Here is a 17,927-nt window from a genome sequence, read left to right as displayed (position 1 = left end):
CTTCAAGTTCCAAGCCAAAGACCTGACATCACTGAAAAACAAAGCATAAAATATCCCAGCAAAGCATGGCTTGAAAACATCAATATGTCCATTTCAGTCACTAAGATGTTATTATTTTCAATTCTAGTGCCTCCAAGTATACTTGCCAAGTAATTAGATTTTCTCCTCTGTCAATCACGATTCATCTTTCTTTTAGTACTTCTGTTATTTTCCCTGTTTCTACTAAAATAAAGTCTTTGGGTAGGTTATTGAAAGTGTGCTTTCAGAGAGAGAGCTGGCCTGAGTGTGACTGGGATCCCGCCATATGAATTCCTTGAGAATGAAGGGCTGCTCTTTTGATAGTAGCTTGGAAGTCTTCATCAATTAAGGAAATGGAATAGTACAAATTCTTTTTCTTAGCTTCTTGATTGGATTTGATTTTTTAAATAATGGGGCATTCAAAATGTTCTGGCAAGCACGATCTTCACGTACAGTAAAGAAATGTTAATTTAAAGGGCAGCACTTGGCTTACACTATTTTATGCATTCGAATAGCAAATACCGGCAGAACAATTAGGCTAATTATTCAGAAGAAAGATTGATCCGAAGGGCATTGTTGTGCTGTGTCTCAAGTTCCAAAGCAGGGATTTTGATCCTCTGCCTTCTGTACTAGGAAGTCAGAAGGTCAATATTCTGATTGCACTCTGATTTCTGTTCCACCTATTTGATTCAGATTCCTTCTTGATGGATCCTTTCTTACATTCTGATCATTTTTTTTTTTCTGAAGTTGTTTCTGGAATTTCGCAAAACCAAATCTAAACACCTTGTGGCTTTGTCAGTAGAATTAGGCCAGCAGAAGCTGTGTACAGAAAAGTACTGCAGATTTCAAAATGGAAAACTTGCCCAACTATAGCAATGGGAAGCTTGAAAAATAAGCATCCAAGGTTGGCTTTAAATGGAAAGATACATGAGGCGGAGTGTATCTATAGCTGACATGTAAGGAAGATTGCATTTGGCCCCGTTTGAACTGTAATTTGACCAAAGAAACAGAATTATTAATAGTTAAAGAACATTGAACCCAATTCTTTAGTTGTAACTTTTGGAGAACAAGAAGAGGATCCAATTTATAATTCATAGCTACATTTTATGGGATTTCCTCTTAGGTCTTCAGCTCTTGTACCCCTAGCTTTCGTGAAGACATTCTCTTTATCTTTTCTCTAGGCATCACACCTGCCAAGCCTCAAAGCCTACACACACACATACGTTTCCAGCTTTGGTTCTAACCTTTCAAGTCCCGTCCTCACACATTAGAAGACAAATGTCCAGAAATGGGTTTGGCAGAGACAGAGCTCATAAGGTGAGAGAAAGCAGCAGAGCAGAAAGGGTCAACTGTGAACATTCCTGATGCTGTTATTTCCCTTTGTTGCTTATCCACTGACACGGTATAAGGTGGACACATTCAAAATGAAAATCACCAGACAGAGGAATAAGTCATTTCTACTGAGAGTATGCATTTACTCATTTACCATGTTATTTTTCTTTAAAAGATTGCATTTATTTATTCATGAGAGACCCAGAGAGAGAGAGAGAGAGAGAGAGAGAGAGAGAGGCAGAGACCCAGGCAGAGGGAGAAGCAAGCTCTCTGCAGGGAGCCAATGTGGGACTTGATTCCGGGACCCCGGGGTCAGGCCCTGAGCTGAAGACAGATGCTCAACTGCTGAGTCCCCCGGGCGCCCCTCATATACCATGGTCTTGATGCTGTGCTGAATATGAATTACAGTTTAGTTAAATGAGAACTGGTAACTCTGAAGGATGTTATGTAATATCTCAAAATAAAGCTGTGAGGTTATCACTTTCATCATCAATAATATCTTCTTTTACCAAATTCTCATCATTAAAAAGGCGGTGTGGTGCCATGAAATCATTGTAAGACTTAGCGGTGGGAGATGTGGGTTCATGTGCCTTTTATAACCCCTTTTACATGCATAAAATGAGGATAGCATCTTCCTTCATATGACTGATGTGAGAAATAAATCTGTGGATATAGGAGAAAGTACTGGATTTATGACAGGCAGTAAATGGTAACAAAATAATTCATATCGGCTTGATGATTGCCCTGGTACATTTACCAGCTTTTAATGACCTTGAAACAGTTTTCAACTAAATATAAGAATACTTTTTTAGGGACTCTTGGGTGGCTCAGTTGGTTAAGTGTCTGCCTTCAGCTCAGGTCATGCTCCCGGGGTCCTGGGATCAAGCTCCACATCCTGCTCCCTGCTCACTGGGGAGCCTGCTTCTGCCTTTGCCCCTCCTCCTGCTCATGAGTTCTCTCTCTCAAACAAGTAAAACCTTTTTTTTAAAAAGAGTGTATTTTACAGATTTGAATGAAACGTTCTATTTGATCATTGAAACTCATCGAGGTAAGTTCTTCAAATGCAATTTTTATTTTTTATTTAGGCACAAACCAACACCTTGAGACAATCTCTCATTCACAAGGGTGAAAATTACAGAACAGCTATACATTTTGAAGGGGTTGGTAAAATGGACTCTACTGTCAAATTGTCATCCAGCTAATATTTTGCAATGAAGTTCTTGATTACTATGACATTTGCCTTATTATGAACTAATACTTTGATGGACTCATTACTACTTATGATTTGCTTCCTTACCAAAAAATGAAGAAATATCCTCTCTTTAGGGTTTCTTTATAAACGAAGAATTTAATCCATATACTTTTCATTTGCTATGAACATGCTTCATGTTTTGTTTTCGAGGCACCCTCTGAACTAGAGAACAGGTTAATCTTGCAGTGTTTTTGTGTAGTTCTGAAGCAGAAAGTTTGAAAGAAGCAAGGGATCACCATGAGGTCATATAAAATATCTTGCTTGTGACCTTCCTGGTAATGAGAGATTTCTGCTACACTTGGGTGTTCATCCACTTATTCATTTTATCAAGCATTTGTTAGTATCATAAATGTCACTGGGTCACTTTCTCAACTATGGCAGAAGCCCAGTGTTTTTGCCCAGCAATGGGTAAAAGCATCAGCCTCAGAGTCAGGCTAATGTGGGCTACAGGGTTGGTCCCACGATACAAATGTGGTCTATTCAGATTATTGGTGTTTCTTCAAATGAATTCAAATCTACATACTAGAGGCAGCCAATCTTACCAAATTACATAATATATGGTAGCTTTATACAATTTTTATCATATTACATTTTATATTATCATCTTTGGATATTTTAGGAACATACAAGGTATAGTTTCCCTCAAGTCACTTTATTATAATTTTTCATCCACCTTTACAGTCCTTTGACTTCTTAATATTTCCAAATATTGAGATTTCCAAAGAGTCTGCCCCCTAAGTCAACCCCATGATCCAGGGCAGGAACCTGATGCTTTGCAGAAGGAAGGAAGCCCAATTCTTGTCCCTGGCCTCCTGTCAATTGACTTGATGAGGTTGCTATGCCCAGTCTTGCCATTTTTTTTCTATTTTTAAGCCCTCTTTCATGACTTTACTCCTATGCTTCCCTTTCTCTAGTTACTGTCACAGGTTTGGGACATGCCCTTTCTCTGACCGTCTCTTTTGCCTACTGGAGTGACTGTGCATGGGGACCTCTGAGATCATTCAACTGGCAGGTTTATAGGGAGGCGTGTTACTGAGAAACCTTGTCCTGATCCCAAAGGGCCACATTTGGTCTTGTTCCTCATGAGCACAGCACTTGACGGGCCCTCAATAACTGTCAGCTGCCTCTGAATGTGTTCTTCCTCCCGCTAGACAGAGGGTCATAGTAAGAAGTCTGAGAACAGGAGGGAAGGGGGGCTTGTCTAGTGGCAGGATCTCCAAAGACTTAAGATTCTAGGATAGAGGCAAATCCTCTCTTCAGCCGGTGTAACCAGAAACTAAAATGACTAGACACTGAAACCGGCTTATGGTTCCACCTGGACAAGCTCTGAAGCCCGGCTGTGGGCCTGAAGGCTCATTTTGCTTTGGCCAGCAAGGTATTCTAAAAGAAGTTGTATTTGAATACCCTTAAGTAAGACAAGTACTGTCTGGTCCAATAGTTCCTACCATTCTGTTTGCCACTACTTTGTCAGTTTTCATTTTAACTCCTAAACCTGCTCCAACCTGGTTTTATTATCTTGATTTTCTCTATTCACACGCCAAAGGAGGAATTTCAGGTCTGTATGAGGAATCAGCAATATCTACGGGAAAAGGCTATTTTGCTCTCCAGACTATGGTCGGCTAGGGGATCCAAGCTTGGTTTCATCCATTTAGCCCAAAATTGCTTTTTGTCAATGGAACAGATTTTGTTTTTCACATGCCTATTTTTAGAAAAGCTGATTCTGGCAAATGGTAATATGTGAAGTCAAAAAGAGTAGATCTTTAATAATGAAAGAATGCTCTGGACAAAATTTAACTCCTGCATTAATCTTTGGTTTAACAGCATGCAGTATTCCTATTTATTCTTTTTTTTTCTGATCTAAAATAATAACAGAATTTTACCAGGTTAGTCAATGCAACTATATCATATTGATGAAAGGCAAAACCTTTCTGATAGGCTCGTCTGGACTGAATGCCTGAGTGTTTGGAGGATCATAGTATAGAAAAAAAGTATTGATTAATTTGATAAAAGATAATGTTTGGGATAATTCTGGTACTGTTCTTTGTGTTGGACTACACCACATGTCATACAATTCACCAAGTTGGTATTTTTGGGTTTGAGAATTGATCTTTTTATTTCATCTACGTTTCATCCAGGTTACAGAAATGTTATCTATTTGTTCCTAAGTGACTGGATGATTTCACTTATTTGGGCAAAGACAAAAATCAGAGATAAATTAAGAAGTAAATGGTATTGAGAATTTATCCTATATAAGATAAAGCATATAACTGTAAAATCTTAGCATTCTTAGGCTGCTTCTATACCATCTTCTGTTTCATTCCATGCCTTGTACACATTCCATGAGAACCTCAACAGGCTATTTGATTGACAAACTCTCTTGTCAATCTGCAAAGTAGCATTAATTCATCTGCTGGTATTAATTCATCTTTGAACTCTCCCGATCATCAATTTGTCCCAAGTTCCATATCCATCAAGGAAATGATTTTTTCCTCTGTAGACATTCAATCAGTGCAGTGCAGACTAGTTTTAAATTTCATGTGTGTACAAGGGCAAATTGACTTTTAACAAATGTATATTCAAAAATTAAAAAGCAAAACAAATTGCTCCTGGCAAGTTCAGACTCCCTCAAGGCAAGGACAGCATAAAAATGGCAGAGAGCAGCACTAAGTCATTCGTGTCTAAAGCATGAACTCACCGGATTGTACTGAAATGAACCAAGTAACAAATTAGAAATATGGAGGGTAGACTGGCCTCACCATTTTTATTCCTTCTAACTCCAGGCTCCAGAGAAAGGGAAATGACTAAATCTCTATTTTAATAGCTGCTGTCAAGAGTTTTGCTCTGTAGGGCCTATTTCAGCAGTTCCTGGTGGTAATATATGGCATTTCCCTGATTAACAGCCATTTTATAACTTGTGTAATTGGCCACAAATCAGGGGAATGTCATAATGTAGCAAGAAAACATTCCCATCTCCGTCAGAGCCTTGGCTTGGATTTTTGGAGAAATTATTACTTGAGTAGTTTGTGGGTTTTCATTACTTTAAATAATGTACTACCTGAAGTACAAAAAAAGACATTGAAACTAATGAACATTTTTGTCTCCTAACCCTTTCCACCAGGCCTGTCTTCAGATTTCTATTTTTTCTTGGAAAAAAAAAATCTCTGAAAATGGAATTCTTTCCTCATTTTTATAATGGCAGGATTTGGGGGAAATAGAGGCAAGGGAATGAGATGAGGCGACTCACACATTCACCATAGGTGTAAAATTTAAACAGGCACCAAAACAGTACTCAAAATATTTTAGTGCAGTATTTTAAAAAACTATTTTTTAGTTTAATCCAAAATGGATTTAAAAAAGAGCAATGATACACAAAATATTAAACTTTTAAATAAAATTGGATCTGACCCTACACCAGCTTGACTTAACCTCACTCACTCCACCTTAATCCCTGCTAGCTCTGGGCAAAGGTATTGGATGGGAAAGAGTGGCCATAAAGTAATGAGATCAACTCAAGTTGCCCAAGAGGAAAATAAGTCTTGACTCTAGTTACTCTTCAGGTTAGAATAAGAGTAAGTTCCTGCACAGAATAATGTATACAGGGTTTTTTTTTTTTTTTTTTCCACCTGTGACACTTAGTCCAAAGCATTTTACTCTCAAAGTACCATCCATACTGAGGACAGCAGTTGTAATGTCCTATCCATGTCTATTGGAGACCATGGACAATTAGTTTAAAACATGACAAATATAAATGCTTAAAAAACTTTTCTAAGGTTAGGAAAGACCAATATCATTCTGTTATTTTCAAAAATATACTTATTTCCTGATTTGAGCTAGTCACTGTGATATTACACACTAGCAATACAAAGTTAAAAACAAGATCTCGTGTCTGTCCTCAAGACGATGGAATCTAAGTACATGGTTGCAGATTGACAAGTCTGTGAAAAAGGGAGGCAGTAAGAAGGGGCCTGGAGTTCAGATGCGGTGTCGAGTTTCCTGGAGAAGATGACATTTGAGCTTAATCTTGAAGGTCTGGTAAAAGGTAATTCTATGAAAAAGAATGAAAGATGGGGAGGCATTCCAAAGAGAAGGATTAACACTCTGAAATATGGAGGCTTGGAAGAGTAGTATGTTTTGGAAGGACCATGAATATTTCAGGAAGGTTGAGGAGATGGATGCAAGCCAGAAAATGGCAAGGAATGAGGTTGCAGAGAGAAACGGGAGATATTTGAATGAAATAATAAATATAATGGCTTACCTGGAGAGCAGCTATATTGAGCAATACATTTTTAATGCAAAACCCATAATGGATTGGAGTAGATATTTTATGGACTTTGATGGTTGAATTAGGAAGAAAATACAAGAAAAAATGTCTTTAAAAAGCATGAGAACTTTTCAGGAAATGTGACCACTAACAAATTGAAAATTTCATAAGGACATTTATACTACATCTGCCTAATTCATTCTTTTGTGACTGCCATTTCTGAAGCCAGAACAAGTGGGGTTTGGTACTCTTAAAAACTTGTTATACTTTAATCTAGAAGTCACTATAATTTAATACATGTGAAATGATGCTATATACATTAGGTTTAAAAATTATGAAATATTATCTAATGCAAAATGAGATGTGATGGCAAAACATCATAAAACTGCTCAGAGAGTTTACTTGCATTAAATCCAGATCATAAAAACCATCGTAAAAATCCTAGTGAAACAATGCCACGATAAAATATCCTACCAATCAGAACTATGATTAACCTGAAAATAATAACAAAGGGAGGTCACACTAACCTTTCACAGCATTTGCTAACTTCTTGGCTTCGTTAAGAATCCCAAAGCTTTTCTGAAGAGAGCCTTTGGCACCTTCCTTTAATGAACCCTGAGGACCTGTTGCCTGTGGACAGAGAAAGGAGTGTCACATATCTAAAACCAGAGAATTATGGAGTTGATGTATCCGGCGGGCAGCTGGCATACAGGGTTTACTTTCAGGAAAGCATTCTGGGCTGTGGATGTAGAATTAGAAATTATCAGCACATACCGGTGATGAAAGTCAAGAGACTGTTTATTGGGAGAGGAGAAGAAGAACTAGGACAGAACCTGGGACCTGGAAATCTTAACGTTTAAGGGGTAGATACAGAAAGAGGCAGTGGCAGGGAAACTGAGATTCTAGAGGGCACAGAGAAGCCAGGAGAGGGTGATACTATGGAAGCCAAGAGATGCAGAAGGTGCTCAAGGCAAGGCCATCACTGGTCAGTATTAAATGCTATGGAACAGTTGAACAAATTGAGAACGGGACACATCTACTGACGTATCCCTAAGCACATTTTACTTGAGTTGTGTAACAGGTGGAGGAGCAGTTCCTGTCCCCTTCAAATTAGGAAGATCAATGCTCTTTTTAAAAACACGTCTCCAAGGACTCCAGCAGAACAAACTCTTCTAAATAATAATCTCTGAGCTACAATCATCTCCTAGCAAAGATGTATTTGTTGAGGCCTGGATTCAAAAAGATGACACAAAGATAGCAGAATGATATGGGGAAGGGAACATTTAACTTAAAACACACACTTTAATAGTGTTTGCTTCTCTGTAATCATCACGTAATACATTTATACCAAGAGATAAATCAAAGGGGATTTTATATGTAAAACTTAACCTGGAAAAGTATTTCAGGTACAAGAAGAGCTAGATAATGCTAAATACTTCCTGTTGAAGTTATAAAGCTGAATTCAAGTTATTCCAGACGTAACACTCCAGAAGATCCCTGCAGTGCCTCTGTCACAATTTTTTTTTTTATCAGTCACATTAATTGAGCATTAAACTGGGAGAGATCACAGAACTTGTGAGTGTTCTGATAAAATTTATTTTCAGGTGTTATGCTAACAGCTCTACTGTTCACAGAACAGATTGATTATAGAACTAAGATCTCTACAAAAGGACATGTGCATCCTACATAAATAAAAAAGGACATTGTGCATTTATAGCGAGCACTTGCAAAAAGAGCTGACAACCTCAGACAATTATTCCATGGAAAAGGGACAGTTTCTTCAACTGAGGATACAGAAATCCCTAGTCCTACAGTTTTCCTTGGGAACTAGGTACACTAACATCACAGAGTGTCATTTATCTAAAAAAAAAGTAAGAGCATCACTATATTGATGGCACAAATCCAGTGTAACTTACTTAAAAAAAAAAAAAAAAGCTTTAGTTACCTACTCAGGTTCTATATCTGTTCCAGATTTAGGTGCCATTCTTATTCCTCTGGTCACAGGTTTTCTGGATCAAAAGAAGGAAATTACAAAGAAAGAAGGATGCAGATTCTCCAAACAGGCACATGACAACAGCAAAAGTGATAGCTGACAATCTATCTGACAATGAGGAAAGAGAAACTATCCAGTAGAGAAAAGATTTTGAAGCTCAGGAGTCCAAATCAATTTGGAAAGGGTAAAGTAGGTTTCAGTAGATGCCAGTATCACTGTAGTAAAATAACTAATGTTGGTATTGACAATCCTGAATCGCCCAGATGATGTGGGTCATTCAGAGTACTAGACGAAACTGGACACAGACGGGAAAGAAAGAAAGAAACAAAGAAAGAAAAAAGAAAGAAAGAAAAGGCAGGAAGAAAGAAAAATAGCTTTCTCCGCAGCCTTGAGATGTGAATGTCTTTCTACAAGAATATGTTCTGGCAAGCATTTAACAACCAAAATTTTAAAGCTAATCTTGGATATGCAAAGTGAGTCATGGGGGTAAAGGAGGGAGAGAAAGTTGATTTGCTGCAAGGAAGAAAATAATGAAATGAAGTGAGAGAAAAGAGGGAGAAGGGTCAGACACCATGGAAAGAGGTGGAAGTCTGAGCTGGGAAAACCAAGCGACTACAGACAGTGGTGACCACTCTTCACATTTTTTTGTCTGCCTTTTTACACATTTCAACAGTTTTAGTGAAGCTTAAAAAAACATATTTAAAATTTACAACTTGGTAAGTTTTGACATATAGACACCCGTGAAACCGTCATGACAATCAAGGTAGAGGAACAATCCATTTCTTTTTAATTTCTCCCTTCCACCCCCCTTGACTTCCTCGCATCTCTATACAAACACTGCTCCTCTTTCCATCACTATTAATTTGCATTTCATAAAATCTTATATAAATGGACTCGTCTAGTTTGCTCTCTTTTTTTATCTGGCTTTTTTCACTCTGCATAATTATTTCAACATTTGTTCACGTTGTGCGTGAATCAATATGTGATCCTCTTTTAATTAAATGGCTATGCCCCACTCTATTCATTCACCTCTTGATTAAATGTCTTGATGGACATTTGGGTTATCTCCAGCGTTGGCCATTCTAAATTGGGTTGCTGGGAGCATTTGTGTATAAATCTTTATATAGATGTATCTTTCATTTCTCATGGAGTGAATAGACGTGGAGTGACTAGATGATATGTTTAAGTTTTCAAGAAACTACCAACTTGTCTTCCAAATTATTTGTGCTACTTCAAATTCCCACTAGCAGTGTATGAGAGTTCCATTTGCCTACATCCTTGCTGGTACTTGATGTAGTCAGTCTTTTTAAATTTAGACATGCTAATAGGTGTGTATATCATTTTGGTTTTAATTTGCATTTTCCTTATGACAAATAATCTTGAGCACCTTTTCATGTGCTTCTTTTCCATCTGTTTAAATCTTTTGCCCAATTTTTATTGAGTTGTTTGTTGTTACTGAATTTTGAAAGATATTTGTGCATAGCTTGGATACGAATTCTTTATCAGACATGTAATTTGCAAATATATTCCCTTAGCTTGTAGTTTATCTTAATAAATGGTTGGATTTGATTTGTAATAACTTTGTCAAGAATTTTTACATCTATGTTTTATGAGGGATACTGATCTATAATTTTTTTTGGTAATGTCTATGGTTTGTATTGAGTGATACTGGCCTCATAGAATGAGGTGGGACATATTTTGTTCTCTTCAATTCTCTGAAGAATGTATTACTTCTTTAAATGTGAAATCATCTGGGGCTGAATTTGTGTGTGGGATGTGGAGTGTGAGGTGTGTGTGTGTTTGTGTGTACATGAAGGTTTTTAAGTACAAATTCAATTCTTTAATTGGACATTCAAATTATTTATTTGTGAGTTTTGGTAGTTGGTAATTTTCAAAGAATCTGTCCATTTCATTTAGATTGTTGAATTTCTGATATAAAGTCATTAATAATTTCCCCTTTTTTGACCTGTCTGACTTTACTCCTTTTGTTCTTTTTTAATTTTTTAAAATATTTTTATTTATTCAGAGAGAGAGAGAGAGAGAGAGAGAAAGAGAGAGAGGCAGAGACACAGGCAGAGGGAGAAGCAGGCTCCATACAGGAAGCCTGACGTGGGACTCAATCCCGGGTCTTCAGGATCATACCCCGGGCTGCAGGCGGTGCTAAACTGCTGCGCCACCCGGGCGGCCCCACTCCTTTTATTCTTGATATTGGATACTGGATATTGATTTTTTTTCTGACTCATCTGACTGATTATCAACTTCTTGATCTTCCATTGGACCTTGGCGCCTTTATCCAGCAACATGACCTAGCCATAGCTGAAGTCCATCTGCTGATAGACTTCCCTGCTCCTAATTTCCTGTCTTCCTGCATTTATGAATTGAGGATATCACCTCTCTCTTTTGCTCCCAAGCATCTTGTCTTTCCTATTTTTCAGGAAGCCAATAATTTCTTCCTGGATTTTTAGTCAACCATTCCTTGCTCAGGTAAGAAAGGAAAGGCAAGGAGGCAGGAGATTTTATATAAAAAAAGATTTATTATTTATTTGAGAGAGAGACTGAGCGAGCATGAGTAGGGGGAGGGGCAGAAGGAGAGGGAGAGAATCCTCAAGCAGACTCCCTGCTGAGTGCAGAGCTCAACGAGGGACTCGATCTCAGGACCCTGAGATCATGACCTGAGCTAACATCAAGAGTTGGACACTCAACTAACTGAGCCATGCAGCTGCTCAAAGGAGGCAGGAAATTTTGGTGTGTGGAGAGCAGAACAAGTATTTCAGTTGCAAAGGACTGTGGAGTTTAGAGTTTAGGGCAATATGAAGAACGAAGGCTATTGGGTAGACTAGAGTCAGTTTCTGGAAAGCTCGAGTGTCAGGCTGAAAACACTGGGCAATAAGGAACATGGAGCCATTGAAAGCTTCTGAACAAGAATGTATGGTCAGAGCCTTAGTCCAGGAAGATGAACCGGGCAGGTGTGTGGCAGGAAAAGGAGACGCCAGTCGGCGATTGTAATAGAAAAGGAAGCTGTCACTCAGGAAAGGGCAGTGGAGAGGAGAGGTCTGGGCCTCAAGGAACATGGAGGAGTAAGAGGTTTCAATGTTTCAAGAAGCCCTCCAAAATATTCAAGGGCTGACGGCACACGAGTGTCAGTCATAAACAGCGCAGCCACAACCCGGGTTTGGAAGACAAGCCTTTCATGTGATAACAGAATGAAAAACACTAACATGTAATGGATGAACGGAACTGTTTCAGCTCATTGGAATTTGGAGAGCTCCTTTTCCAACACTGCTTAGTAAGTCACCGAAGCACATCAACAATATCAGGACAGGTGATGAAGCAGCATTTTCCAAGCTAATTATGCTTCATACATATTCATAAGCATTGCATCTGAGTTTCTGAGCTGTGTCTACGGCATATGTGAAATATAAATGAGGTTCTCAGAGTTGCAAGATAGGTTGTTTCTTGCTTTTCAGAAACTGCATTTTTATAAGTAATAAGTTCTTTCTGTGTGTATATGTATATATATAAATTATATAAAAATGTTTATTAAAATATCTCATGCACAGTAAAATATTATATGTAGGCTGCTGTTTTTATTAGTTAATAATCAGTTGCAGAAAATATGAGATCATTAAAGACATTATTAGAGAAGGAAAGATACAGAAAAAAATGAAATGTTAAAGTCTGCGAAGATTTTGCAGAGGGCTTGGGATTTAATTGGTTTTTAATACATGTTAGTGTTCTTATTCCTACTATTGGTTATATAGTCATAGAAACTCTTGTTAAAGTATCATGTCATTTTCAAAGGAAGAATATAATCACTTCCTCTACTTAGAGACAATGTCTAAATACCTGTTTGAATATAGATGAGGGAATTGATTGATTTACAGAACAAGTTTTTAGCTGTCTCAAGCACCACAGTAAGCTCCAGAGATGGGGACAGTCTGCCTTTCCTACTAGAACTATAGTGGAGGACAAACAAAACAATCCCTTATAAAGAAATAATTACTACCATAACAGAGCATGGAAATATGGCAGTGTTTTGTTGTCAGACGAGGCCCTATTAGAGAAGAAGATGCGAATATGAGACCTGAAGTTCAGCTTAATTGGATGGTATACCCGTCTCCCGGTGATTTATTATTTTTTAAAAAAGCAAATTTAAAAGCTGTTGTTTATATTACCTTCTTTTTTTAAAAAAGATTTTATTTATTTATTTATTAGAGAGAGAGACATTTATATTACCTTCTATATTATACTTTTATTACTTTTCTAAGTGGTCCTCAAATAATTACTTTATTAGAGATAGAATTTCTGAATTCATTGAAAGAGTTGGCTCTAAGGATAGATGGAAGAGATTTCTTTTTGCTTTTGTTTTTATTTGTTAGAGAAGTGATTGAAAATTCATCAGCATGGTTTATGACTTATTCCATTGGTCCCTCTTTATGAAATAATTTATTTTAGAAGTCTTGCATATCTCCAAAGGGGATAATACGCAAAGATATTATGTAACTTAAATGATTTTAAGTTTAAAAAATTTTTAAAATAAAGAAGTGGTTCAGAATGTGCAGGGATATATGTAAAGGCGGGTGATTAGCTGCAATGTGTTTGTATGAAGTGTTAATCAGAAGAAATTTATATTCAGGTTTGTTAGACTGTTGTTAAAAATCAGGGAGAAATTTCTTACTAGAGTAAAATAAATTCTCAGAAGAAATGGTGGAATCTAATCCTATATACATTGTAAAAGATGCAATTTTTGAGAACATTGAAAAAATGTGCATGTGATGTTAATTAGATAATGATAATATATCAAGCTACAAAGCAGTTATGTAAAAATTACCCATTTGCAAAAAAACTGTTTCCATAGGAAAAGGTATGTGCAGATCAACAACATTATAAAAGTGATCATTTGTGTTCAGTGGGCTTATGAAAATTGCATATTGTCTCCCTTTGCTTGTCTGTGTTTTCTACTTTTCTGTAACAGATATGAACTGCTTTTGTAACATTTAAAAGAGATCACAGGCAATTTTGAAATAAGGAAATCATTATACATTGGTTTTAAAGGTGTTTTAATATGACTGTATTTTTAAAAATACTACAGAATATGAAAATGAAAGCATAAATAAAAAGTGAGGAACAAACAACCCAGGAAGATGGCCTTGGCTGGAAATCTGTTGAAAGGCTATAGATCCGGGCCCTGAACACTATGCTCTAAAATGGGAGAGGTCTTAGAGGAGTCTCGTGGAAGACTGGAAGCTAGTGAGTGGAGACAGGAGACTTGGATAAGATAGGAATCCTCAAAATTGCAAGTTTAGAATTTGTGACTGTGAACTTTCAGCTTGTTGAGAACACTGAGAAGGACAATCAAGAAGGGATTTAAAAATATATAACTAAATGAGAATAGATTTTCACTAATTACAGCATGGCAGCCCCTGTTCTAGCACCTATGGGTGCCTCTAGCTCACTGCAATGAGGCAGGAACTGAACAATCGGACGGGGGCTAGAATGGGCAGGTACTATGAGAAATCCTGGATTTATTCATGGAGCTGGAGAACACTCCCAGAGACCATGATATATATATATTTTTTCCAGTTAACGTCCCAAGTCCAACGCGGCATGGGTGTCACCTACTGATGCCTGCACTTGGTAGAATTCCTAAATAGTGAGTCTGAGAGCACAGCTGCCTTTAATGAAATTGGGTCTTACCTATGCTGCATTATAGCATCACCCCAAAAAGTTGCTATGTTGCTGAGTGATGACACAAACTTATGCCCTGAATCTTTAAAAATGTTAATGCTGGATCATAAAATGGAAGTTTGCTTCTTTGTTTCCAATAGATTTTTAAGTATTATTGACTCCAGTGAACATATCATACACAGAGAAAATCACTAAAACCAGGGTGGCTTGGTGAATACTATTTTTACATATAGAGTCAATATTTTTTCTAGGTGACTTAAGAGTCTCACTTTTTTTTTTTTTTGGTCCCTGACTTTTTCTATTTGCTATTGTGTGAATTGCTCAGTTGTTAGATAAGTTGCTGAACTGCTGATGGAGAAAAAATGCTCACCAATCTTATTGGCAGATTCAACTGGCAATATCAATTATGGCTTTATGTCATTTTCCCATTAATACTATATGGGTGTAAAATTTAAATTCCAATGATGGTAGATATTAATGAGAAGTCACAACTGCCGTTTGGATGACTTTTAAGCAGTGGTTGACAGAATAAAATACGAGGCATATGTGATTTAAAGTGTACAACTTGACCAACAGCATATTTTATTGAGCCTTTTGAATGCAATATGTACTCTGCTAATATTTGCACAGTCCTTTTTGTAGGAAATAAAAACTGAACAATGACTTGCAAGTATTCTTTATGTATTTTGGTTCATCCAATTACACAGAGCAAATACTAAATAAGACAGACTGAAGAGAAGATATGCCATATTTCTAAATAAACACTCATTAGAAATGCCTTAATGTTTAATCATACTACTGCAAGATTCACCTTGTTTACCCTTATGATTTATACACCAATAGCAATGATGTCAAAGAATCTTGCTATTATAAGGACTTGAAAACTAATAAATAAGAAGAAATTATTAGGAATAATATTATTAAAGGAACGAATAATAATAGGGAAGAAAGGAAAACTTATAATAAAGGAAAAGAATAAATTATCTGGGTAAAAGAATGTATTATTTTTATTAGTATGACAAATGAAAACACGCGATTATTATGGGTTTGTGGACAGGTTAGAATTCTAATGATCTCTGATTACCCTGTGTGTTGTGTTTTGTAATTCTATTTACACATTTAGTACATTAAACATATCATCCAAAATTTAAAAGATTTTAAAGAGAAAATTTTATTTTTATTTATATTTTTATTTTATTTTTTTTAAAAGAGAAAAATTTAAATGTGAACATGCTTAATACCTTGTACTTACCGATAAGTAGCTCCTGAGCACCTCTGGTAAGTACTGTAACCAGGCCAATGAAGACTAAGAAATGATCTTACATAGTTGTAGATTGAATGCTAAATCAGATAAAAATATTTGGGCTCTAGGAACTATATTTACCATAAGAATCAAGTGAAGTGAGAGGTCAGAAGAGATCACACAATTCACTCAGTTTGAAGGTAGATCTTCTAATTCCCAAATTCTATCCTGCTGCCTTCTTTTCCCAGCTTGATTTAGAAATTCCAGCGCAACACTAGACCCTGATTCTGACCAATTAAAAAAATTCCCACATGACATCTATATTCAAACAGGTATTTAGACATTGTCTCTAAATAGGGGAAGTGATTATATTCTTCCTTTGAAATTGTCTTCTCAAAAAAAAAAAAAAGAAATTGTCTTCTCTCTTCAACTTTCCTATATCTTGTGACAATATAAATATCTCGTCAATTCTGGAATTCTGATGCACCCTGGTCATTCTAGATTCCTGCCATCAGCGTTTGGGGACAGGAGGTGGTAATTTACATTTAGTGAGCAGCTACCGTGTATCAGGTGTTAGCTATATGGAAATCATGGAATACTGTGTGAGAAATAGTGAAAAAGTGAAATACTCAGAGGGTCAGTTGTGGTGATCTAGGTTTCTGCCCACGAGGGGTCTATTATAAGCTTACATTTTTTAATTCTGGAGACATCGTTTTCTGGAAAAAGCAAGTAGGAAGAACACAAAACATCACAGTCCCCAAGCAGTGAAATAGCACGGGAGCCCATTGTGCCCCACAGAGAGCCTGCAAGAAAGTGGGCATCTGCCAAAGCCTGGGGGTCCTGGCGCGGTGCAGCCCGCATCTGACCCAAGGGTTTGTGCCAAGGGCCATCGCAACTGGCCAGCCAACTGCTCACCACGCTGTGTGCCCTGGTGCATCTCACTCTGTGGGGATGCTTTTTGACTCATCCAGCCACCACACGGGGTAGTGGAGACCCTCAAATGTGCCCTTCCCATGAGGAAGTAAAATATAGGAAGAAAGCAAAAGACGCCTCAGAAATATGGATTACTTAAAATCTGAATTTTCGCTAAATTCTACCCCTGAAACTAAGACTACACTCTATGTGAACTACCTTGAATTTAAATAAAATTTTAAAAAAGAGATTTTTTTTTTAAATCCAATGTTTGAGGAAAACACACTGTTTTCAGGAAACAGTATCAAGAGACTAGATAAAGTGGGGTAAGTGTGCAGGGGAGATGGTGGGAATTAAAAGTCTGGTGGTGTAAGGAAAAGGGTCTGACTTCAGCAGAGGCATCTTCACTTCGGCAGGACAGACACCTTCTGTCACCACATCAACATGGGTCTTTAGGGCTGTACGCCCCCTCAATCCGCTGCAGCCCCTGTACCCTCACCTTGCTCAGTAGGGCCAGGAAGGAGGCACACACCGTCTGCAGGAGGCCAGGCCTCAGGAGCAACAGGTGAGATAGAGGATGAATCAGGAGAACAGAAACAGAAAATGCCCTGCAAGTCCTTTTATGGAGCAGAGCGCTCTTTCCCGTTCCCTGCAGCCCGGAGCACTGGCCACCGACCCCGAGTGCCCCGCACCTGCCCCTCTGGGAACAACCGAGGGGGGCTTCGAAGGAAGAGCTCCCAGTCACGCGGCCCTAGCCGGATACAAATGTTATGGAGATGACATTGTGGAAGTTAAGGGGTAGAAATTGGGAGGAGGAAGGCGAGAAAGGGAAACACAGGCAGGATGAGGACACAAAAGTCTGCATCTCACCCATTGGGGAGTGCATCACTGACTGGACAGGAGATGAAGCTCCAAGCTCACGCACTCACGTTTAAAAAAGACAACAGTGAAGGATCGAAGCATGGTAACCCACCTACATGGGGAAATGGGCGAGAGGGAGAGTGACAGGATATGATTAAGGGAACTCCGTGTCATGCGTCACCGCAGTAATGAAACAGATGACACCCTGCAGTCGTCGATCGCAGGAGAGCATGATAGTGGGGTTATCAAGACAGAGAAGGACAAGAGATCGTTGGAAGGTTTGGTGATGAGTGGCCCAGGGGGTGTGAGTTTCCAGGTGAGACAAGCTAGGTCAGGGGATTGTCGCTAGAAATTTCCCACATCTCAA

General features: G+C 38.0%; 1 protein-coding gene and 1 long non-coding RNA gene across 3 annotated transcripts in view; one reads left to right on the top strand and one right to left on the bottom strand.

Annotated features, from left to right (window-relative positions):
• The window catches only part of LAMA2 (laminin subunit alpha 2), a 584,053-nt gene that overhangs the window by 85,445 nt on the left and 480,681 nt on the right, over positions 1–17,927 (bottom strand). For both annotated transcript variants that reach the window (XM_038526758.1, XM_038526759.1), the window contains exon 41: positions 7,391–7,493. In XM_038526758.1, the coding sequence (XP_038382686.1) occupies positions 7,391–7,493 (103 nt within the window). The remainder of the gene's footprint in view (positions 1–7,390; positions 7,494–17,927) is intronic.
• The window catches only part of LOC119875969, a 37,462-nt gene that overhangs the window by 11,374 nt on the left and 8,161 nt on the right, over positions 1–17,927 (top strand). The gene's annotated exons all lie outside the window — the stretch shown is intronic.

The sequence above is a fragment of the Canis lupus genome, chromosome 1 (genome assembly GCF_011100685.1).
Source record: "Canis lupus familiaris isolate Mischka breed German Shepherd chromosome 1, alternate assembly UU_Cfam_GSD_1.0, whole genome shotgun sequence".
NCBI lineage: Eukaryota > Metazoa > Chordata > Mammalia > Carnivora > Canidae > Canis > Canis lupus.
Note: the sequence above shows the minus strand (reverse complement) of the source record. Positions and strands in the feature narration are given on the sequence as shown.